Source organism: Brienomyrus brachyistius, chromosome 22 (genome assembly GCF_023856365.1).
Source record: "Brienomyrus brachyistius isolate T26 chromosome 22, BBRACH_0.4, whole genome shotgun sequence".
NCBI lineage: Eukaryota > Metazoa > Chordata > Actinopteri > Osteoglossiformes > Mormyridae > Brienomyrus > Brienomyrus brachyistius.
The window spans coordinates 13005228-13030130 of NC_064554.1; the positions used below are offsets into that span (position 1 = coordinate 13005228).

Consider the following 24903-nt stretch of genomic DNA (forward strand, 5'->3'; position numbering starts at 1 on the left):
CTCCCACAAGAATACGCGGTTCTGGGTGGATTGACTGGAAAAAGTACTGATTATTCCATCCTTTTACTTTTCCCATATTTCACTGCATTCACATCTAAGTGACTAAGTGCTTTTTTGCAAGTCCACTGCTGTTTACTGTAATGCTGAATGTATATCAGAAATTATATGGTTGCGTGTTTGTCATTCCTTAGCGGTGCATGATTTCCATTAATAGCATATTCTTAAACAACATTCGTTTTTAAATAACCTATTGAAATTTCGACTGTGATCAGGCTGTAGCAGAATTAATATTATCCTTTTTGCTTTTCCAAGCGAAGAGCAGCTATGACATACACGAATGAAAATCAGACTGGCTTAATCACTTTCAGACCGCTTGCCGCTGGCTGTGGCTTTGCCGTCGATAACCTTCTTAACCTTGTTTGAATATGAAAACAAGTATGACTAAAAACATAATCACGAAATCCTATTCGTAGACCGTATATAATTCAATAATCGAAGCCGATAAGTCACAGATATGGAGCATTGTTAGAAACATTGAGTACATCTGCTGAAAGGGTCCAGTGCCGTCTTTGACCTTGTGTGCTGTAAAGATCTTGACGTCAGCTAGACTAAACACATTTTTGGAAAGAAAATAAATGCAAATCCTATGTAAACGGCTGCTTTGTTCACCCAAAGGAGAAAGTCAGGGAGAGACCGGCTGTTTGGAAAGGGTGCTCAGGTGTGAAATATGCCGAAATATCAAGGTTTTAATGCCGACTGCATTCCCGACGGAACCTTACTTTCAGACTTTCTGCCAGTCGTTTGAAGAGTGCGGCAACACATGAAAAACGGTGAATGATTAAGTAAAACAGTAAGGAAATTATTGATTGATTGATTGAGGTGACCGAGACCGCACGATTAAGTGAAGGAGTACCCTAAATTGGTAGGTCTTGATGATGCTACGTTTCCAGTCTTCCTAAAATCTTTCAGTTTGCTAATTAAAATGGACAATAATAATTAATAATTTTTATCAAGATTATTTGTGTCAGAAGTGCTTAGATATCCCTGTATTTGGTAGTATTATTATGTTATATACTATACTATCGGTATACTAAACCTATTGTGTGCATATATATACCTCCTCACTACAGAGCAAAGCTATTACTTGATTGATATCTCGTTTATACTGCAGTTCACATAATGTCAGCAATGAAAATGTCACCACGGGCAAGAGTCCCTCTCGGTGCCCTATGAGAAGTCCCTGTAGTTATCTGAAATAAATATTGTGATAAAATTACGTGTGCGGTAGGTAAACTAGCATACACATAAATGGATTTATAGACGAAAGGCTGCCGGTTACATGTGCTGCTTTAATCTCCCCATCAAGAAAAGCAAATGGAAAAATGAGAGCGGTCTTCTCATGCGGGAAACAGGCACCGTCATATCGTAGCAGACACCAAGCCATGACGATGAAGTCGCCAACAGCGCAGCTCATTTGACTATTGACTAAGTCCTCCTGTGACAGAGATGGTATCAAGGGTTTTAATTTGCTTTGCCTGTCTCCATTTTCATAAATTACATATATTTGAATATCGTGCTACGGATGCACGCGCTGCTCTCTTCAAAAGGGACGACGAGGGTGAGCAACTGAATCGAGCTTGGGCTCATTTTGTAATAAGCCTATAATAATAGATTTTTTTATAACCCAAGTGAAGAAAATGGACATAAGTATGTTATTGGAGTATAATGAAAACATTCCGGTTGTACAGCAGATACACGGTGCACCATCCCTGTTCTGTTCCTTCGTGTAAGGTGGCTCCGAATCAGACAAGGGAACCTCACGCCCGGCCGGGCCATTTTCTTAGCTCTCCTTTGAAACAGGATCTGCACGAGGGCGGGGCAACGATTGCCTAGATAAAAATCTCCATCCAGATCTCAGCCCCCGTGCATTCATACCGTTAAGTCAGGACATATAATTCAAATTACTTGAGAAAATAATAACGCTAAAAATGAAAAGGCAAATTTAAACAAAAACCGACTAACACAATGACCGGCATATGGGGACGTGTATCCCCAATTATTAATTAGAATTGTGTTCCCCCTAATATCAAGCTCTCTCCTACGCCGTTTAACCATCTGTCATCGGGATCTAGCAATAAAAACATTGTTATATTCAAAAAAGCGTTAGAATTTCTTACAGTTTGTAGTACTATCACTTTTGGATTACCAAAGATAATCTGTATAAATATCACTCCGCATGCAACTCAATTAGTAAAGGGCTGCGAAAACTTGCTATATCATGGGAAAAAACGTTCACAGTGCTTGGAGCAAACCCGCGTTCCATGTCCGATTTGGATTGAGGTCCGCCTCGCTTCTAAATGCTCCGGCACCCTTGACACATTCCTCAGATTCCAGGCTCAGTATAATATGTGTCCCGCCAGCGACGCTAATTGCGCACTGGGCGCTATTGTGGAGAACAGCGCAGCAAATACGGCGGATTTAAAGGGCAATTTAAAAGTTAAGGGTTGTCCTTGGGTCATAGTCTATATTTAAGGTGGTGTCTGCGTGTCCATGAACTGTTTATATAGCGCTAGCATTGCAAAATAAACACATTACTAACGTCAGGAGTGAAAATAGCAAATCCAATTTCAAGACAGTTGAACCAGACTAATTATTATATAAAGGAATATTTGTCGGTGTAGCCTACATTGCTCCAGCTAGGGATTCTTGAAATCATTTTGGTTATTTTTTTGGTGTCGATATATAGCCCAGTTGTATTATAGTTTGCGAAGTTAAACAAATCCACATGTTCTTTGAAAATGACCAAGCCTCATTCCTCGGCGTCTCCAGAGAAGCCGTTTCCAGCTGTACTCGGAGTACTACGATGTCCCTCGGTGACAGGAAATGCATAGAGATTAAGAGGAAAAGAGGGCAGGAAATGAACGGGCTCAAACATACAAGGCCGGCTGGTGATGGATCAGGAGTCAGTTAATCCACTCAATCTAAAACTGCTTAAAAACAATGGAAACTATTCAATTTTAGCATATTCTGGCGGTATAAAGTTGTAGATGTAAGCAATAGAATTTCTACCTGTTTTTTTTTTAAAAAACTGTTAGGCCTAGGTAAATCACCAGAGAATATGGAACCTAAAAGCATAATAGCAGCAATCTGAATATAATGTACTGTAACCATGCATGTTTGGAATTGAATTAATCATTATATGAAAGGGTAGGCTTGTTGGGTCGCCCTGAGATTATCAACTTCCTATATAATACACTCTCCGGCCACAAGCTTCCCGTCACAGTCGTCTCTGCTGGCCTGGAAACAGGATAAGGCGCTTCACTGTATGAACTTTTTCGGATCCCGGTGCTGGATTATTACACTTCCTACAGATCAGTTAAACTTCGCGCTCCCTTTTGTGCCACCACACTGGTGGCATTGGGTCCCCATGATGAAGAATTAAACAAAATCGCTGATTTTTGTTCGTAATTCCTACTTCTTTATTTTACTGTGATTCGGGTGCATTTTTCCCGACTTCATTTTTACTGAATGACTATTTCTTTAAAAAATATGATTAGAAAAGTTTAATTGGCAGGGGTTTGCGCGGAACAACTGAGTTATTTACCCGCCCTGTCTCGGTGCGGATATTTAATCTGATTTCAGCCAAGGTTTTGCGCCCCTTCGATTTTCAGCGCCCCTTTAACACGTAGGAGACGCACCCGAAGGCGGACATTAATTTCTAGAGCAATCGAGATTTTGCCGAATTCCCTTTGCGAGTAATCTCGGTCCCAGACGGGTTTCCGATAGCACATGAATAAAACCTGGTGGCTTCTTCCCCGCTTTTCCCATCTTCAGCGGAATCCAAGCCACACCCAGCTGGGAGGAGCGCCTAGTTAGACTTTCCCTCGTACTATTGCTTCTTTGCAGTCACGTTTCTACACCAAGTCGTGTATTTTAATTTTTAAAAGCTCACTGGAACTAGCCATTTCAAACTGTGAGTATCGTTTACTTGTTTACTTTAATAGTAAAGAACAGGTTTTAAAAAATATAGAAGTCCACACATTACCACATCATCGTAATATCATATTTTAAAGAGCAGCACGTGATTTGTTAAAGGCGTGAGAAAAGAATGAAGGTATGCTAGGGGTGTAATATTTCATATGCCTGGTATTATTTAGTTTATCCTACCGGCAAAGTTAATTTAACAGTTCTGAAATTCCATAAGATGAAAGGGGCGTTGTCTAGCGCATGTGGTCTCGCGGGGTAAAATATCTATGCTACTTTGTTCCCCAAACCGAGATTTTACTGTGAATTAATGTTGTGTATATGAACAATATCTCTAACTAACGGATATGTTTTTAATACGTGCAACAGTTTTTAAATTATTGTTATTTATTTAAATTGGTTTGCCCCGAACGACTCAAAGTTCGAAAATGCTTTATTTTTGTTACATGTATTCATCGCATCGTGTTATCATTTTTGTGTTCTCTGTTTAACTTTTGGAGGGAAACAAAAAAATGAAAAAGTTCAGTCGAGTCGAATTTCTTCGTTGTTTACTACGCCGCTTGGTGTCAACTGTTGGTATTGCGCCGTTTTCGATTTAGCGGCTGCAGCATTGAGTTATTTATGTAGGAGCACAGTATGGTCGTTTTGAGTATTTCGAATAGAATAAGTTTGACACGCGGTGTGTAAGTTCTAAATGTCTGGTTATTACATTAATTTTACCAGATTGTTGAACGATACATTATATTTATATTACATATATTATATTTAACACCTCTGATAATACTTATTAATTTTGCAGCGCTAGACTCCTCTCTCCCACTTGGAATAAACATTATGGGCGACGATTATTATTATCGTTTCGTGGCACGTACCCTCGCCAACACAGTATGTTTGGAGGGTGTAGTTCTAGGGCACAAACGCGTTCATATAGCCAAAGCGATCTCACTAAAGCTGCGAAAAACCCAGCGTGTGATTTAAAAGCTGCTCGCATCGGTTTTCGTTTAGCGGGTCGCATTGGAATACAGCTCAGGTTATGGGTAACTTTACCTCTCGCCGTGTTTACGAAACTTTCCTAAGCCTGGTCAAAGACGTGGCAAGTATTGATGTAATCTGTTTCACGCAATGAATTTCGTTAGTTGATTTTCACGCCGATTATTGCGTAAAGATTCGGTTGTGGCGGGCGAGAGAATATGATGTCACTCTCACAGAATTCTATTTTTCCAAGTATTAATTTTCAATTCTTTTAACCGATGGAAGCGCACGTTCTTATTTCAGTCATTCCACAGATGAACGGATTATGTATTTAGAAGTGGCTCACGGCGGTATGAACATTGCCCGTTAAAAACGGCTCCCCTCCAGGCACTTTGAGAGATTGAAGTTGTAAATTGGCGGCAAGGGTTGTTTTCAAATAAAACATACGCACATCCTGGCTCAAGGAAGCGTAACGAAAAAAGTTCACATCGACCTAGCTGGTGCTGTCTGTGGACTTTATTACTTAAGCAGATTGTTCTACCTGAGGTTTGAGCCAGCATGCGGGAAGAGGCACGTTTCTCGCTGGCCTTCGACACTTTCGCCAGGAAGATGTATAATGATCATAAAATGTAGGACAACGACGTTACATGCCTGCCTACATAACGGTATTAGAAACCGTATTTTAACTTTTAGCTTAGTTTAACCCATCACAGAGAATTGACATGCAACAAATATCCATCTGAAGAAGAGTCATCATTTGAAAGAAGGCAAATTAAGATCTTGGGTGTGGATGTGTGAGTGTGTGTGCCTCCCCTGGGAAGATGAGGAGTCTGGAGCACTTAAATCCCTGAGATTTGTCAGGGAGGGTTATATCTGTCCTGGGACGGCAGATAATAAATTGCAGATGTCTTGTGTGAGTTTGGCTGAGTGAAAAAGCAGGAAGGTAAAAATTCTCCCCCGAGGGAGAGGGTCTGGGGGAGGGCCCCAGTTGGCAGGTGAAGCTGGATAGGAGTGGTTGGTCATGTGAGCACACTGCATGCAACCATAGTTGGGGGGGGGGTCGCATCCACTTCAGTAGCCCCATATGGCTTTATCATTACCGGCATTATACACAAAGGTGCTCTGTTATGCTAAATCTGCTATTTGCATAAAACGACAAAACAAAGCAGATCTGCTGAACAAAAATCGGTAACAAAGTGAAGCAGGCCTGCAGACGAGCTTTCTGCGGGATTTCAGTCCTCCTAGCATACTCGGTTACATGCGTTTGTTGTTCTTTTGAAGCGATGCAGTTTTGTTAGTGTTCTGGGATTCAGGTTTTATTTTAAAGAGCTGGTCCCCAAACCACATTAGACGTAAAACAGCTGAATAGTGTCTAGTCTTCCGTAGATGTGCGAAAGCAAGTGTGGGTTTATAGTACGGGTTGCCTATAAATGCTCCTCATATAAAAGCCCTTCAGGCTGTCTAGGAAAGCTGTTTTTTTATTATTTACAGTAAACCTCAATACAGTTTTGACATGGTTTTTATAAAGTGACATTTGGGAAACAAGAAGAAAATCACACATCTGAAGATGCTTCATGGTAAAGACTAAAGTTCTTCATGATGTCCCACAGGCTATCCAAAGGGCAGAGGGCAAATACCCAGCTCCTTAGTCCACCAGAGGTTCACTTTAGACTTCCTCTCTGGCCCCATGTGGGTCATGATATCTCTCCCTACCCCCTACCCCCAGAGGCATCACTTTCCATATGCAGCATATGGCAAAATGCCTCACAGGTGAAAAGGTCAAGGGTGCACACTGGGGGGGGGGGGGGGGCTCAGGTGCTGCCTCAGGGTGGGAGTGGCGCCAGTCCAGCTAGTTCATTTATGAAAAGTTAACAAAATTAGTAATGATAAAGTCTCTGCTCAGACTGCTGCCCCCAATGACTCTGACCTGGATAAGCAACAGATAATGGATGAATGGATGGATAGAGTAATGATAAAGTACCCTATAGTTGAGTATTTAAGGTAGAGTGCCCAGTGGGATGGTATTCTATGGAAGAGTACTCTTATGTGAGTAGAGTGCCTTGTGGGATGGTATTCTATGGTAGAGTATTCTTATGTGAGTAGAGTGCCTTGTGGGATGGTATTCTATGGTAGAGTATTCTTATGTGAGTAGAGTGCCTTGTGGGATGGTATTCTATGGTAGAGTATTCTTATGTGAGTAGAGTGCCTTGTGGGGTGGTATTCTATGGTAGAGTATTCTTATGTGAGTTGAGTGCCTTGTGGGATGATATTCTACGGTACTCTTACACAAGTAGAATGCCCTGTGGGATGGTATTCTATGATACAGTACACTTACGTGATTAGAGTGCCCTGTGAGACAGTATTTTGTGATGGAGTACTCGTGTGAGTAGGGTCCCTTGTGGGAAGGTTCTCTGTGGTAGAGTACTCTTGTGCTGTATGTGGTGTTATTCTGTGGTAAAGTATGCTTACTCAAGCACTAAGAGTATGTTGTATATACTTATACAAGCGGCTTACCGTATGTCTTGTGGGGTACTAGTATCCTGTATGAAACACTGCAAGAAACAGTACTGTATGTTATTCATTGTTTCATATGTATTTTGGAGAATAACTTTGAATTTTGACAGAACTTCAATCTTGACACAACCACCCACCACTTTGCCTGCCGCCCTCATATTTATTTTGAAGTCAGATAACTGATACTCGCGTTTGCTATTTGCTGCTTAGTAGGCAGTGGTGACTTCTGAAAAAGTCTGAACCCAGATGGAAGTTCATGCAAAAAAGAATCACATTCAGCACTCTCCCTCTTTTTCCAGGAGTGTGCTTTTTTTTTTTTTTACTCTTTCCTTCTGGTCTGGCTTGAAAGTTGACACTGGGTGGGATTACCTCTCATAGTGGAACGTATATACGGAACACGCCTTTGTTTGGTCCACAGACCTAAAACACTGCATTGGATGGCCTCCAAGAAGGAACTTGCCTTTTGTGTTTTCTCTAAAAATAAAACCAGCACCCGCTTTGTTATTTGCGACCACAGCGGACAATGCAGGGCCACACCACTGTGCCAGATTAGGTGGTGTAAACACATCAGACAAGAAAACTCAAACTCATTTTTTGTACACATTGAAGCAGAATAAATGTTTTTGTTTGGTCTGTTTTTGGAGCGTGTGACTCTGCTATGAGCACCCTCCTTTAGGCAAAGCCTGAAACGGGAGACTAAAGGCAGCACTGATTTTCAGGCCCTTTCTCCTACAGCACCACGTTTACTCAGTGCTGCCAATGAAAGGAGCTTTGTTTTAAATGACACTGTGGTTGAGTCGACGCTCAGTAAACACAGGAAACAGCACTTTGGGAAAAGAGAATCAGTGATAAAATCGGCCAGTGGGGTGGCAGGTTAATAGAGCCACCTATAGTCGGTCTGCATAATTCTCACTCCGTACAGAGGTGTAATTTTGGACTGTGCATAAAAATACTTCCAGACAAGAACTCTAGCCTCAAAACTCACAGTTATGAAGACTGAAGCAAAATTATCACTGAATATAATCTATTGTGTTGACTTAATACGTTCCTACTTTGAAGGTGTAGTTTCATTTACATAATGGTATTATTGTGATGCATTAATGTTAATTTAGTGTTGTTTCTCTTTCGTAGCAGGCATTGAGTGTTCTTCATGCATTTCACAGATATTCAAGTACCTATTCCAAGGATTTGGGGCCACCCCTTTATTAATATTTATAGATGCTGCCCAGAGAGGCAGTACAGAAAAATACACTTTTCAGTCTCAGAGTCTTATTACACAGTACAGTATTCAAAAACCTGGGTGCCATCATAACGGCATTGAGAAGAACAGTTGACGTATTCCTTGGGGGCGTTTCCCCCCCCCCCCCCCCCCCACATTGCTTCCAGTCATTCGCGCACAGGAATGTATTTTAGTTATTGCCGCATCCTGGCACTCCGCTGCTTGTGGTATTCCAAAGAGACAGAGGCTTAGACAGACATGTCTAGATGCAAGGCCAGCAGAGACCTCTCTCTGCTGCTGACCTTTCTGGAGCTCCAGATGCGCTAGTCGAATGCCAGGTATTAGTCAGGGACTGTCACAGATGCAGAAGCTGGTGGAAGTTCAGGTAGGTGTCTCTGGAAGGATTTAGGAATCACAGTACTGCTGACATTTCTCAGCTGTAGCTCCTGGGTCTGGATGTCAGGCATTGTTCCTCATTTGCATATAGTATTTTTAAACCTACTGCCAATAAGGCTGTAGACCCCATACATGTAGTTGTCTATGCAAGATAATGAGGTTACAGAAAATGTAGCACCTTTCTCAGGTCAAAATGTAATGCATCTGCTTTGGGAGCAACAGACGACAGATAAATAACACAACAGTCCATTGTGAAGTGTCATTATGTCTATGTATATGAATGCAGGCCGATGCGTATTTTCCCTCGTCTTGATCATTTGTTCCACGACTGCTGTGTTGTCAGCAGCAGCTGGTTTGGAAACATTTTGAGGCATGCTGGAGACTGCGGCTTTTGTTTTATGAAAAAAAATGACATTAACACTGAAATCCAAGTCAGCAGTTTCGTTCGAGTAGAGAGGACTGGGCACAAGCTGTTTGCACACACGTGGATAATGGACCCAACAAAATGCAGCTGTAAAGAGTCAAAGCAATTCATAAGCAAATGTTCTTTCATAGATGTCTGAACCTTGTGGTAGGTCTCTGCTGTCATTAGAAAACCAACTCAGTGTTGGCACTTTGGAATTGAACCTACTACCTATAAAGTTGTCAAGACGACAGCTAGGGTAGGATGGTGTTAAGGTTATGCTTGGAATTAGCCTTGTGGTTTCAGGTCACAAACCAGCTTGCAATCACATCATCTTGTGTGGCCTCCTCTTATGTGAGTGGTGTGCACAACATCTGACAAAGGGATGCCTCGACCTATCCGTCTTTCAAGATGTACTTTGTGTACAGATGTGTAGGCTGATCACGCAGTGCAAATGATGCAAATGATTTGCAGTGAGGGATGAATCTGTAACTGTGGATTTATGTTGCGAATATGCAAAAACATGAGTGGGCGCCCTATCAGGTCCCAATTCATTCTTTGGGAGCTTTCAGTGCAGGAAGACCGTTGCGAAAATGTTGCCATTGGTTTTCATCTTATTACAATATGAAAGCAGATCTGTGAATTCTGTTTAGTTCTCTCCATGTGTTGACGCCTTCCGAGGTAATTTGCTTAGAGGGAAGAAATTCTAGATTTCACAGCAATCCTCTACTACCTCCAGTTTCGAGATCTTGTGCTTGTTTGACAACACAGCAATGACTAGGCTGCCTCCAAGCTTGAGAAACACACCGAAAGACAATCAGGTTGGACATCACACAGGATAACGTTTGTTCTGATGCTTCCTTCCTGATTTTCTGCATAAGCTATATACCAGAATGTAAAGAGAATGCCCTCGCAAGAATTCTTCCAGGAATTTTTCACGCAACTTTGCAGGAATGCAGGGAGAATGTGAAGAAGTTCAAGCTTGAAGGCACTTCTGCTTTAAAGGGACCTCCGGTTAAAATTCTGAACAAGGTTCATTTATCATGAGAAACAGACTTGGGGTTTCTTGGCGTCTCGGGTGTGTTCTCCTCACCACAGTTGCGTTCTCCCTCCTCTTCCTTCCCTCTTGCAGAGGAAGGGAGCTCCACAGTAAATTAAAACCATATGTGCAATGGGACGTCAGCACACCATGAGTTTTGGAAACCAACCCCCCACCTCACACACTGAAAGACAGCAGGGTAGTTCACTGTTTTCTTCTGGCTTTGGGTGGATGGAGCGAGGGGTTGGAGGTTTTTATCCACTTTTAAAATTTCAACTAATTCAATAAAGCACCGTTATCTCTGCATGGAAATCCCTCACAGTTTAAACCCTCTTCTCTAAATGAGCAAGTCAAGGTAGGTTATCCCTATCTAGCATCTACTATCTATCTCCCAGGCATCTGCCTTTGATTGAGGGCAGCTGAAAAGGTCCTTGAGTGTGTGTGTGTGCAAAGGTGAGGAAGAGGGTGCAGCAGGCGGCCATCTCTAAGCCAGCCAGGTTCTGACCCAAGCGGCAGCTCCTGCCAGGCCACTCCCCACAGTTGGAATCCATACTGGCCAGCCCTCCATTGGGCCCGCTGGGGAAAAATAAGGGGGGGTGGCGGCTTCCTGTCAGCTGAAGTGGTTTTGTTTTCCTTTGACTTTATGTTGGCAGGCTTGCAGTCTGCAGCCCGGCTGGCCTGCTGTGAGTGTGTTGTGGGATAAGTTTGTGCTGCTGACTTGTCTTCTCAAGCTGGAACCACCTCAGGGAAATGCCATCAAAGTCAAATTTTGTGGCCTAAGATTTAACTGTCATTCACACAAAACATTTGCTAATTTTCCTTGCACAGGGGAAATAGTTACGCTTTCAAATGCTTGATCAGTGAAAACATACTAAGTTGCATTATACACTATAATTTCTTTAGTAGAGATTTTAATCCATAACTTATATTAAATATTTCATAAAACAACTAAATACTCTAGGTCAGTCTTTCAAAAAAAATCACAGTACAAATAGCTCTTACGGAGATATTGGCGTACCTTCCAGATAAACTGCACACGATGCATCTATAGGATTCATTATTAAAATATGAGGCATTGATTTCTTGGGCAGCTGCCTGCATTTTGAAATTTGTAGATGCCATTCCACAGATTCGTTAGGCTCTTTACACAGCAGTCTTAAGCATCTGCAGCCATCAAGTGACATAAACACAAAATCGTTCTGACTTTTTTAGATGGTGCATCTCCATTTTAATTACACAGGGTTAAGTAAATACAAGTGGGGACTGAACTGGGTTTTGATGGTGATGTGGTTAGATTGGCAGGAAGCCTCTACTAGACATCAATGAAGACTGTAAAATTCAATGACAGATTAATAGGTAGCAAGAAGAAGTATCTCCTAAGGGAATATTTGTCTAATCTGTCTTCCTGATTTTGATGGAGCAAAACCTTTTGCTTAACGTCTAGACTAAATCAGACCACCACACCCCCTCACATTCAAGAACACTGTCAACCTAGTTTCCAAGTCATTTATTGGAGGGGGGGGGCACATAGTGGAATATACTTAAAGCTCCCTAAGTGTGTCAGTCTTTGCACAACAATACCATCTGTTGGTGCTTCTAACCTTCAGCTCATAAAAGCATATATGGAACTTTCCACATTCATCTGTATGTGAGATATAAATCCAGTGTGATCTATGTGTGCAGTAATAGAGTGAAACAATAATGATGGGAACTTTGCCATAGGCTTTCAAAGGCCAAGCTTAAAGCTCAGACATATGCAGTCTTCAGCTCATGCTCATCGGTACTCTATAGGCGCTTTCATACCACCGGAACTTTTTTCTGGAACCAGAACCTTTTTCCAGAACCAGGGACTTTTGTCATGTTCACGTCACAGGAACTCCATCTTATTGTACTTCATCAGAGGCAGTTGCAGAACCCTTTTTCAGTACCTGCTTCACACTAGGTACTTGTTGTTGGAACACAAACGAACAGCGATAACCGGCACTAACTTGGAAGTTGCTAACTTGGAAGTGATGCGGAAGTGCAGAAGAAGATGTAGCAGAGCAAAAATTGAGCAGATGGAATTACTTTTGTACCCCTATGACATTTAATGCATCAATTAATACATTTTTTACTTGCATCTCCATATTTCTGCTTCAGAAAAATTGATTGCTAACCAATATACTTTTGTCTAATGTCACCAGTGTTGGCAGTGCTAGCGCTTATTTACAATCGATGCCCCCCCCGCAATTACTAACAAAATGACTTATCTTTCATTGTTTTGGTGTGTTACGTAGAGTGTACCCACACTGGGTGATCCATACTGTGTCCAAGCATGCTTGACCAAAAGTCCAGTTCATCTGACTAGTGTAATTGCTCCATATTTTGCCCAAGCACGGTACACTTACCAGTGCCTTGGCCCACTTGAAGAAATGGGCCTGGACACGATCAGTTGAACTCATGCATGGTATGCATCCAGTGTAATCACAGGGTCCGAGCATGGAACACGGGCATGACGTCAGTGATGTGACTGACATTCATATGCACACATGTACACTATACGTGAACTGGACCCAGAGGAAACACATTAGGTAGGCTTTAAAGATCGTGTCATTAATATTTTTTCTTGGCAAAATTGCATTGCAAACAAAAGTGCTGTGTACAGATCTGGTAGCGACACACGTTTAACAAGCATGGAGGAAAAGGAATCATTTTGTCTCTGGCAGAGGTGCAGTGTTTACTGGATACTTGGGCTGATAAGAGCATCCAGGAACAGCTGGATGCAGCACATAAAAACGACGAGATATTTGGTAAAATACGGGACTTCTTATGTGCAGTATGATTAAGTAAGAATTTAGATGTTGCATATTCAGTAAATCTATGAGTGCCATATGTCATCGCGCCCAAAACAACTCCAAATACGCCACAAAATAAGGATATGAATCATGAACTCCAGTGTGCTGTGCGAAAGCGCTTTGTTTTCTTCAACACAAAAAGTCACATGGTGATGATGAAAATGTGCTCAGGCTCGGAATGTTGAGCCCAATGTGAGCGCAGACCAGCAGGGGAGGGGGGAAGGGGGACAATCGTGCTTGGGCATGGTACAAGGCAACCTGGCCAAGTGTGAGTATCCCCATAGTGTACTAAGAAGTATTGTTGCTTTGCTATCAAATTGTTTCAATATATTAATTCCAATTCCAGTCCTGGAGAGCCAGTTTAGAAAACAGTTTGCAATTTACTCAGACACACCTACTAAACCTTGTATTTCGCTGATTAAGGTATGTTTGGGCATGGGTATCTGCAAACTGTGGTGGAATACGCCAATTCTCCTCTGGCTACTGATAATGTGATCACCAACTTACTTGTAGAAATCCCTTACAGTAGCAATGTTGTACCATAAAAATGGTGTGTAAAGTATTATGCGGGGTTGTACTCAATATATGACATATGAAGTAAAAAAAATCAAGTTTTGTGGAATGTAGCCTTCAAGAAAACACTTAAGACCAACCCATGGACGGAACTGTTGCTTCACGCGTAACTCATATTTATCCCTTTCATTTCGCAGATTCTGTGTCTTGAACACCAGCCACTTGCTAACAATGTTGATAATACTGGCCTTCATCATTCTGTTCCACATAACTGCTGCAGTGTTACTCTTCATATCGACTTTAAACAATGTAAGTTGACAAGCAATTATGACTTAAGACTGTTTATTCAAGAACAACTGTGTACAAGGCTAGTCTCTATACACTTTCTCTTATTGCCTTTTAGGCCTGGTGGGTATCACAAACATTTTACATGGACCTGTGGTACACTTGCAATACTACATGGTGGTCCGCAGAACACAGCGTATCCAATAATGCAGGTAACTAATGGGTCTTTGTCCCGGTCAATTTGAATGTTACTGTGTTTCTTTTTTTATCGTGACACTTTTCTAAACAAGTAGGCATTATAAAAACGTGAGCATGGCTTTCCTAAGGTTCAGTACATACGCCATTACTCAGTTATCTCCTTTCTCCACAGCCTACCTTCAGGTTGTCCAAACGACCATGATACTAGCCACCATCCTCTGCTGCGTGGGGTTCTTTGTGTTCATCCTGCAGCTTTTCCGACTGAAACAAGGAGAGAGATTTGTCTTTACCGCCATCATTCAGCTACTTTCGGGTAAGTCCCGCCCCCTAATAAGGATCAAAAAAATAAACCAGGAAAACCGCTACCCTGAAAAGTGCAACTTCCAAAAGCAATGGTCAGCTATTTTTGAGTTCTTGGTTTGACTTTTTTTGCATGAAAAACTATTTTAAAAAGTTATTTTTATTTAAATCAGACCTCTCAAATTCTAAATCACTTTAAGTCAAGCTATAATTAATCAGCCCACTGCTGGAATGCATTACCTCATAGATGAAATTTCACTAATTTGATGTGCTGACCTGTGGACATACACCTCTGTCTCCACCCAAGCCTTCTGCGTCATGATTGGGGCCTCGATTTACACGGCCAAGCACGGAAGCTTCCAGAAACCGGAATTTGACAATGGGGAATATGGCTACGCCTTCGTCACTGCTTGGATTTCCTTCCCACTCATCCTCATCAGCGGCTTGATGTATCTAGTCCTGAGGAAACGCAAATAGACCACCAATCCACACCCCATCCACAATTACCCAGCTGCAGTTAGTGGACGCCTTGAGGAATATATTTTGTACATACTAATTTTTGTATGATGAAATGTTACAATGTCAAAATAAGCAGTACTAAGACTGAAAAACTATATTAAAAACACCATACTGGAAACATTAAAATGAGGAATGGTATTATAATGTAGAATTTTTAACCTTTTTTTGTCTTCAATATGCTATTTAACCCTGTTGACGGTGAAAACATGCTGTGACTTCAAAGGGGATACAAGGCATGTGCAGACTTGAAAAATGAAATAAAACAGATCTACTTGGGTATAAAGAATACGCGTGGAATCAGATGTACGTTTCAAACCACAAAACATTAAAATGTTTTCCCAGTGAAATGAAGGATCTGGTCATATCAAGTCTTGGATCAACATTTCAATTTCAGCCAAGATCCACTTACGCCACATTTGCTCATGTTGAAGAATTAGCCAAGACCATCGCAAGCTTAAATATTCAAGGAAATATTGAATCAAATTTGTGCTGCAATGTGTATCAATAAAGCAGTAGAATGTACTTGAAAGTGAGTATTATAATTTAACTTTATCAGGTACCCAACCAGAACTTACAATTGACATTTTCATTGCTTTGTTTAATTAGATTACTTGTATTGCATGTTTTATGTTATTTCTATTTTTAATTATAACTCAAGATGCGGCAGAATAATTACAATTGTTTTAAATTAATATTCCATTTAAACACTCCTTTGAGGCCTTTTGGTTATGGTTTGTAAAAATGTGAATCATACATAATATATATACACCAACATGATGGCCCACAACATTTTGAAAATAAAAAAAGACACATATTAAGCATTAAACTATGAACAATGAAGTAGTAAAGCTCATAAAGTTTATATAAACACACAAAAATCTTCAATTGGGGAAAACAAAAGAACTATTTATTTTGTAGACTTCTATGAATTGTTTCACTGTTGATTTTTTTGTATTATTTCAAAATGCCATCGCTCTCTTTATTGTATGCTAATTAAATTGGTTTGTGTTACATCAGCCTAACACGTCTGGGTTTTTGCAATGTGATAAAATCACAAAGCTCCAGCTCTCAAGATCTTCAGTGGATGATGATATGGGACACCACCTTTGGTACTGTACAATGTGGATTGTTCCAATTCAATGTACTTTAAAAAAAAAAAAAAAACGAACAAAACACCCTTCACCTGCAATGTTGCTCATTCTCTTATCGTTGAGCTGTCGTTTGACATTTGCATGACATTCAAATGCCTCAGGGCATAAACTGAATAGTATCCCAGGACACAAAAACGTTAAACATATCAAATCATTTTCATGTGCTTACACTACAACTCTGATACAACACTAAACTCTAAAGTTGCAGCCGAGGTCCAATTCATGTACTTATGATGAAAAAACATCACAAAAATGCTACACTTATGTTTGCCACATTAGTGAAGTAGAATCAATGCCCTGTGCCATAGAAGGTCAACTTATAGGTCATGGGAATAGGTATAACTTTGATCACTTCTATGTTGCTCCACTCCAAATATCAGCCGCAGCTGTGTGTCCGGGTGAAGTAGTGGGAAGAACTGTCCAGTAAAGGTGCAGGGCTGTGCCTGGATAGCAGTCCACTGCAGGCCAATCCCTTCAGGCCTTTCGATTTGCTCCACCCCCAGCTTCTGAGGTGGCTGTGTTACCTCGGCCTGAAACAGCAGGTAGTTCGGAAGCGAAATAGCAGGAAGGGGGGGCTGTTTCGAAAGCCAGTCACCCTGTGGGAAATGAAGGGAATTTTACCGCCATAGGGCATGGCACTGGGACTGGTTTTGACTCATGTGGGCTGACCGGCCATTACCTCAGCATGGGTCCAATGAGGAGGAGCTTCCGGTGTACTTTGTCTCAGCATTCCTACTCCTGAATGAATATTTTTTGTATTTTTCAATGGCTGGGAAGGCAGAGAGGGAAAAAAAAAATGGAGTGAAATTGCATCACCTTGGACGATGGCACGGCTGTCAGCCTGCATGGGTACCAGCACGCCGGCTGCGTGGGCATGACAGGATGTAGGATTCTGAGAGAAGGGAGAAATCTGCAGAGTGATCACAATGCCAAAGGAAGCTATGGCACCAGTAGTCCTGTTCTTGTCCCCCTACCTCTGTTTTCTTAAGAGCTGCCACTGCACTACTTCATACCCTTTGACGCAATGTGACATTGCTTCACTTCAGACTCTTTTTACATTCCTTTTACAGGATTCAGTCCTGAAATCCCTGATCAGAGGTGTGAAAATGACAATTCCACCTTAAATGGCCCACCACCGTGCTGCACCCAATCTGGGGTAGTACCCACCTCAGAAGTGTAAAAATCACATCATCTTCACCTCTGCAACACTGTGCTGTCATACTACTCAACTATCTTAATTGTCAAAGTGCTACCTGTACCGATTCCATACCTATATTTGCAACAAGGTGGTCTGGCCCTGTTACTACACCTGAGGGTGGCTTCAGCATTATTTTATCCAACGGGAACCAGAGGTAGACATTTCAGATCTAGAAATTAATAATAATAATAATAATAATAATAATAATAATAAATACTTTATTGATCCCCATGGGGAAATTGTCTTTACGCCTCCCTCAACTTGCTCTTTGTGAGTAAGCTGTCCGCGAAGGGCTACCACCTGTAGCGGTGCCCACGGAGCTGGGGGTTAAGGGCCTTGCTCAAGGACCCACAGACGTGCGGAGGCTTGGTTTGAACTGGCGACCTTGTGATTACAGGCACACAGGTTTGGCCCACTGAGCCACACGCGGCCCCCATTTAAACATCCAGACCAATATTTTGTTTCAACCAACCAGTTAGGTATGCTGTGACTGTGATTCTTTATACTCAACTGGCCGGTTGAAGTAAAAGTTCGGTTTGGATTTTTTACTTTCTGGACTGGAAACGTCCACCTCTGCTGGGAAACAGCTATATCTTGTATGCGACTCCATTTAAAAACTGATGGATTCATGGAGGGAATGGAATAAAGTCATGCTTTCCCTTTCCATTGAAGACTACTGAATGTATTCAGCAGTAAAGGGTGGACTGCATAGTAAAGTCTTACCAGAAAGAGCTTGGGGTGGTAAAGTAGGTCGAACTGCCTTTTTATTCAAAGCTACAGATGCCATAGTCCCCCGAGTTAAGAAATTACCCACATCTGACATCACCCTTGAAACCCATGACCGGCTTTAATCTCAAAGCCTGAAACGAAAGAGTACCTGCATTTGGGATGGGCCGACTGCTGTGTCGTTACCTTCCCTGCTTGAGTTCAATGCTCCTAAATGATGATAAATATACAATCAAAACAGATCGCGGCAATATAAATTCTCAGAAAACTGGAGCAGAGATTTTACGCATTTAGGACATGATGGGACTATGGATGTCAACATTACCCGCTGTGTCCTCTTCTTTGCTTTCAGATGTGAGATCAACTGCAGGATTCCCTTTGAGCTTATAAAGAGAAGGAAGGAGAGCTAATCCCCAGTGACCATAACTCACAATGACACGACACTGTCGATCATCTGGAGGGCTGGGCAGTATGTAGGGCGCAGATAAATACCTGCTTCTGGCAAGATCCTTCAACGGTACTCGTTTTAGGCAACATGACCCCGCAATATATCACCTCCTCAGTTTCTGAAGAAAAAAGAAAGGCTGTTGTATTTCTATTGCCCATATTAAAAATCAATGTGGACTTCACCTGAACACAAATGAATCGAGAGCTGCAAACTTATCTAAGATGAAAAATGTTTTGACTTGAGAGAGGAGAGAGGAAATGACAGGTAACGCCTATAATTTAGAGCTTTTCAAATACACAAACAAAACCATGCTCATTTTACAGAAAATATGACCTGGAGCCTGAACCACCTCAGAACAGGTTTCAAAAGAATAACATTTTCAGGATTAATCTTAATCATTTCGTGTGGTTTTTGAAACATGGCCAGAACATACCTTCCTGGACTTCTGCGCAGCCTTGAGTGTTGGACTGAGTCTCACTGGAATAATCAATCCCGAAAGTTAGGGTTTGGAACAGTTATACATCTCAAGGCTAGGAGTAGGTGAAAAGCAGACACTGACCTACTGCAATCTTTACTAACAAAACTAAGGATGGCATTGTATCCATGGAAACTGACCATTGACATAGCAGCCAATCATGATAGTCTACCTACCACAAAATAGGTTTTGTACAAAAGCACTTCACACTCACAAACTTTGGGGTGTGCAGGCAGGTTGAGATGGTGCTCCAACAAAGCATAACCTACCATTAAGTAAGAACAGGAAACTTTGAAGTCACAAAAATGGCCACTGAAACCATCCATAAACAAATTCAGTATTAAGAAATTAATAAACGTAAAAAAAAAACTCTCACCAGGAGCCATAGTAATTTTCAGAAATACTTCTTGAAAGCACTAGATGGCACTGATCAGCTTTCACAGAGTAGAAAGTGCTTTGCGACATATTTCTGAAGAATTAGTGGACTTGACACTTAAAACTGCTGTTCAGCTTCAAAGGGCATTTGATATTACATTAAACATTTTCTCTCAGGTATCAAGTGAGGACAGAAACCTGTGAAGTAGATAAAGGCCCTTTTGGTTGGCTGACCTTAATCATTTCCAAGGTGCATGGCCCATCAATGCAAGTGATAAGCCAGTCCCTGCTGGGCATGAGTGCTTCAGTGTCAAGACCGAACATGGCTATTTTTTCTGCTAGGGATGTACACTCAGGACACAAAGAAGAGGCACCGATTCATCCTCAAATAGTGCCTGGTTAGGGCTTCTGTTTAACTTTTGGTGTAGATTAAAAGATGCTTCCACCAAATTGCCAAGATATCATTTTGTTATCCAATGGCACTTATAAATTGTAAGCACACTCGGCCTAAAGAAAATCACTCAACAGTACTCAACACTTTTCCGTAATGCATATGATTCTTAGGCTACGCTCTTTGATAAAAATTATTTTTATTGAATGTCCTGATTCTTTTAAGAGAACTTTGACCATCCAAGCTGAAATGGAACAGTTTCAAGACTTACTGAAAGTCATCCTAAAAGAAATTTCTATAACGCCATTTCTACCACAAATTAAGAGGTGTCTGTAATTTGTTATGGAAAGAAAGGAACAAAAGGCAAACAATTAGAAAAGCATCCGGCATTCTCCATTGCTGACATGGTGCATTTCATACCTCTGGAATGTTCTCAAGGAGTGCTTCCACTCCTTCTATTACACAATGAAACTTTCTCAGAAAGAGCAGACGGCTGTTTATTGCCACTTTGATCCACAGGAGCAAAACTGCATAGCCCATGGCCAAGGAAAAAAAATCCTGAAGGTCAAGCAAAACAAAGCTTTACATTCCACAGAGGCAGTCTCACAATTCTGCACTGGCTTATTGGAAACAAACCTTGTAAGAATTATCCAGTTGTGTGGATTTTATTTAGTTTTTCTCTGAAGGAAAAAGAGAAACATTAAGAAAAAAAAAAGCTGTGAAAATAGCAAAATCTTTCGGTAAGACATTTGGTATCACTTGGGATCCTGTGTGAAGATATTGTTAATATTTGTTCTTACTCCTGTTAATAAGAAAGCATAAGCCAAACCTTCACATTGTGAATATTAGACAAAGCTTTAGAGTGAATCTTTATCTCAGGGATTTATCTCAAATGTACACTGAATCTGTAAAACTTAACTGCTCCTGTGGATCCTGCAAATGGATAGAAAAAAAATAGCCTTATTTGCCTAATTTTCAAAATCTGCCTTTGTTTTCTGAGGCCCCATGTCTCACTCCTTAGCAGAATGAGAAAATAAAATATACCACTATATCAACTGGAGACACAAAATGATGACAGCTTTTCTTCACGTAAAATCAGTTTGACAAGCTGGCTTGTCTTGACCATTTATGGATTCCTGTAAAATGTACGCATTTAGGCTCCCTGTGCTCTCCCAATGAAAGATGACAACTGTCAGCCAGTCGAGCACGCTCAGCAGTTTTACTGGGTGTTAGCGGGTGGAACATGCGGCATTTTTAAATATCGCAGATTCGAAGTGATTATTCGGCCGCCAGCCCAGGAACTCAGAGAGGCAGCTAATGACTGGGACCTGGAAGTACTGGCCCATTCGGGAACTAAACGTGTGCTGCTTTCTAAATCAGGAAATGGGATGAATGAAGCTGTGTGCCAGCCAACATTCACTGGCAGAGCTGTGAAGAGGGTGGACAGCTCCATGGCTGGGAATTCTGGGAATGAAATACTAAATCGGTAAGTGCCTGTTGATTTCATATTTGAGTTTTTAAATTACAAAAAAAAATTAAGGAGCAACAGCATAGTGTTTATCTGTGTATTACCTCACAGCAGAGGGTTAAAGAGAGGAGGAATTACCAGGGTAATTCTGTTGAAAGCTCTAAACGCACAAACGTAAAATCGGCGGGGTGGCATGGCAGCGCCGTGGGTAGCACTGCCTGTTTGAATTGCACTGTGGCTCTGCCTGTAAATTTCCTCTCCAAATGAAGGCGCATTTACTTGGCACACTTGGCTTCTTAGTACACTCTTAAGAACTGGTGTAAACCGGAAAGCGTAAAGCGGAATTAGCCTGTGAGTATGTGCATGTGTGTGTGTTTCATCATAGTCTGCATTAGAGCGGTTTCTTGGGCAGGGTGTATTCCTTGTTCTTTGCAAATGCGTAATTAATGAAAATAGGAAAAAGGAATGCAAAAAGCCCAACCTCTGAAGTGGTGCTCCCTGCACCTATAGGGTCACAGGGCTTAGACTCTTCACTGACTATAAGGCTGTCTGTCTTAATTCTGGCCGAAGATAGATATTTTTGTGGGCGTAAAAACAGAAACAGAATTAAACGCACATAATAACTGCAATATCATTTGTTGTTTAGTGACTGTTTGGAGAATGCTCATAACTTGCATACATGAATACAGAATCACCGCAAGCCTTATGATAAACAAAAATAAGCAGACATACGAATGATGTAGACCTACCCTGTGGAAGAGACCACATCTGTGTGGTCTCTGACCGTAGTCTCAGAAGGAACAAGCCCGGGTGGCACATGTACAGAGGCTGCTGAATCCATAGTATATGATAGCTCAGAACCCATACTGCTGAAGGAAGCCCTCTAAAATGAAAAAGAGAGAGTTCTGTGAGCCCATGGCCCCAGAACGTGCTCCAAAGGCTCAGTGAACAGGATAAGCACCATGCAACGTATTATATGTTCATAAATCTTATGAATGCCTCAATTGAATATCAATACCATATTTCTCAATGGCTGGATGAGATTATAGCCAGCTTTTGCATTCAACACTTAAGCGAGGAGAAGGCAGCCTCTTGTTTAATGAACAACCTGATTGAGTTCTTCGGGTGACATTTCTGTCCCTGATGGTTGCAGTTTTCTCATGTATACCAAAGCAGCCTGCCCCCTCCTTTTTATCTTCTTAATGTCTGCCTGGAAACAAGACATTTGGGAGGGCAGAAAATGTAAATTTTCCAAATATATAAAAGAAACAGCATTAATAATCCGGATTCATTTCTAAACTCATACGCCGCAGACCCTAACAGCAAAAACAACATTAATGAAATAATGTCGAGAGCATCTGATGTTTTCATATTTTAGCAGGCAGAGACACCTTAGAGAGATGTCATCAACCTAAACAATTTAGGACCATACGTTTTGTTTTCCCAATACTCCCTCAAAGACCTGCACATTTTAACTCAAGAATACATTGTTAACAGTTTCACAAACAGCAGGCCTATAAAAATCAACTATGATGGCAGTGTTATGCCACAAAAAAAGCACACCAGTAACCAATCAATAGGTCAATGCTCTTATGGGACTGGTTAAAATGAAAGAAGTCAGCCAAGCCACTGCACATATTATCCCCATATATAAAAGAATAAGGCTCTACAAAACAGTAATACATTCACAATAGTAGAAAATACACATGTAATATTACATACTTGCAGCAATAAAACATACATATGAAACGTTATACATAAACAGCTGTATAAAAAATTTACTTGACAGGTTTTATTCTACAATAGAGTCCAAATTCAGTAAACTGGAGAATGGCTTTAGCTGCTCAAGTGTTTATTACATTAATGAATGCTTTACATTATATCATTTGCATGGAGAGAAATTTCATGCAAAGCAACCAACATGAATTTCAAATTCAGTTTGGTTTCCTATTGCAACTTGAATTAAGCAACTTTTTGAGTTTGATCATGTGACTCTATAATCCTCACACCATAGCATCCCTAACATCATATTCCTAGTTAGCAATACACCAATCTGCTCTACAATGTCTTGAAGTCTTCAAAATACCTAGCCAAGTATAGTTTATAGTAGTCTCATGTATAGTTTTGCGACAAAGGAAAAGCTGAATTTAATTCCAGTTACTAACTTGGAGTTTGTAAAGCCTTCCCTCATAACTGGAAATCAACTCAATTTTTTGGATTCTTCCAATGAGTTCATCCATCTTTTCATCTGACTGTTTCAGTTTTGCGAGAATTTCTTTCTGTATCAGGTCTTGAATCTGAAAAATAGTAAAAAAAAAAAAAAAACATCCACACACAAATGGCTTTAAAGGTCTTTGATATCCTATTTTGTAATTCCAACAATAATACTGTTGTATACCTCAGCTTTAGACAGTCCTTTCACTGGCCGTATCAACTGACCATCCTTGGAGAAGGTTTTAGTTTTGGGTCTTTTCCTTGTTGCAATTTCTGAATTAAAAACTTTTCTCCTCTTCATAACTTGAGTGGGGGGGGGGCATTAAAAATACACCAAGAAGTTCATTACACTGAACACAGGCTGACTGAACAGTTGTACATACATAGCCAAAGCCATTTATCAGCAAAATCGGTTCAAACTAACAAAACACCCCGTGTATAGTATGGTACTTGTTCAAGAGGAATACCTAATGGTTTAAGTAATCTTAAATTAACCAAATGAAAGCTAGCCTCCGACTCCATACCCAATCATATGCTTATCTTTTTAAAATAAAACATTTCAATACTTTAAATTACGAACAAAAAACAGAAACCGTGATTAGCTAATATATAGCTGGAAAAATTAAACCTGGAATACGATTTATTTTCAATTTATGCTCTGAAGTTTTAACTCGGAAAAACTCGCCGACTAGCTTAGTAGCTAAGTCGAAGATGACAAACAGCGGTTGTTAGTAAAGGGAGAACAATAACCTAGCCATCAAAACCGTTTAATTCACTATTAGGATTATCGTTTTGACCAAAAAAGCCACTTATCTGGAAATCAACGTGTTTTTTGTTCTTATACAAGATTATCATTCTGTTTATTTAACAGTGTTGCATTCAGTAATAGTTCAGGTAAACTCGGACTTTAAATCGTATTTTACCTTGAGACTGTTAATTTGTCAACGACACACATTCAGGAAACGCTTCAGGTAGTTAAACCATTTAACCTTAATATCGTCTCGGATTCAGTTTAACTACCCTGAACAGCCAGCGCTCGAGCCTCAACTGCACGAGACCCGTTGTTATTCCTTTTAGGCACAACCCGCAGCGTCCGTGCACGCGCTTCTGCTTAGTGACGAGCCCTCGAGCCATTCTCGTTTCCCGCGCTTTTCACGCTTTAAAAAAGGGGTCTCCAACTACGGTTCTGGAGAGCTACTATTCAGTAGGTTTTGTATTCTACCTGGCTTCTGATAAACCACATTAGTTCTCAGGTAAATACCAAGAGGAGGTGTGACTAAT

The 24903-nt window shown here is 40.9% G+C and overlaps 2 protein-coding genes across 7 annotated transcripts; one reads left to right on the forward strand and one right to left on the reverse strand.

Annotated features, from left to right (window-relative positions):
• The first annotated feature begins 3711 nt into the window (after nucleotides 1-3711).
• On the forward strand, nucleotides 3712-16187 carry emp2 (epithelial membrane protein 2). The gene is made up of 5 exons (XM_048991277.1): nucleotides 3712-3973; nucleotides 14072-14183; nucleotides 14278-14371; nucleotides 14530-14670; nucleotides 14965-16187. Exons 2-5 carry the CDS (start codon nucleotides 14106-14108, stop codon nucleotides 15132-15134), a joined length of 483 nt encoding a protein of 160 aa, XP_048847234.1. The 5' UTR covers nucleotides 3712-3973; nucleotides 14072-14105; the 3' UTR covers nucleotides 15135-16187.
• LOC125717906 (uncharacterized) lies at nucleotides 16062-24700 on the reverse strand. Of its 6 annotated transcripts, XR_007384691.1 has the most exons (15): nucleotides 24546-24700; nucleotides 23807-23925; nucleotides 23574-23705; nucleotides 22517-22618; nucleotides 22158-22291; nucleotides 20577-20620; nucleotides 20361-20498; nucleotides 19551-19747; nucleotides 19389-19439; nucleotides 19133-19176; nucleotides 18744-18817; nucleotides 18577-18634; nucleotides 18403-18461; nucleotides 17007-17096; nucleotides 16062-16923 (listed from the first exon to the last, which is right to left on the reverse strand). XR_007384691.1 is itself a non-coding variant. In XM_048991271.1 (12 exons), the coding sequence occupies exons 2-12, from the start codon at nucleotides 23921-23923 to the stop codon at nucleotides 16645-16647; spliced, it is 1140 nt and encodes a 379-aa protein (XP_048847228.1). In that variant the 5' UTR covers nucleotides 23924-23925; nucleotides 24546-24700; the 3' UTR covers nucleotides 16062-16644. The 6 variants fall into 6 exon arrangements, 2 of the variants coding, with proteins under 2 accessions (XP_048847228.1, XP_048847229.1); XR_007384692.1 differs by lacking the exon at nucleotides 20577-20620; XR_007384690.1 differs by having other exon boundaries at nucleotides 20361-20620.
• Nucleotides 24701-24903: the final 203 nt, after the last annotated feature.

Excerpts from the sequence above, each read along its gene's own strand:
- LOC125717906 (XM_048991271.1), bottom strand. The coding sequence starts at position 23,923 with ATGAAGAGGAGAAAAGTTTTTAATTCAGAAATTGCAACAAGGAAAAGA. Across the intron at positions 22,619-23,573 it reads GAAGGCTTTACAAACTCCAA|GCAGACATTAAGAAGATAAA; the intron begins GTTAGTAACTGG and ends TCTTGTTTCCAG. Across the intron at positions 18,818-19,132 it reads CTGCGCAGAAGTCCAGGAAG|AAACTGAGGAGGTGATATAT; the intron begins GTATGTTCTGGC and ends TTTTTTCTTCAG.
- emp2 (XM_048991277.1), top strand. The coding sequence starts at position 14,106 with ATGTTGATAATACTGGCCTTCATCATTCTGTTCCACATAACTGCTGCA. Across the intron at positions 14,372-14,529 it reads CAGCGTATCCAATAATGCAG|CCTACCTTCAGGTTGTCCAA; the intron begins GTAACTAATGGG and ends CTTTCTCCACAG. Across the intron at positions 14,671-14,964 it reads CATCATTCAGCTACTTTCGG|CCTTCTGCGTCATGATTGGG; the intron begins GTAAGTCCCGCC and ends TCTCCACCCAAG.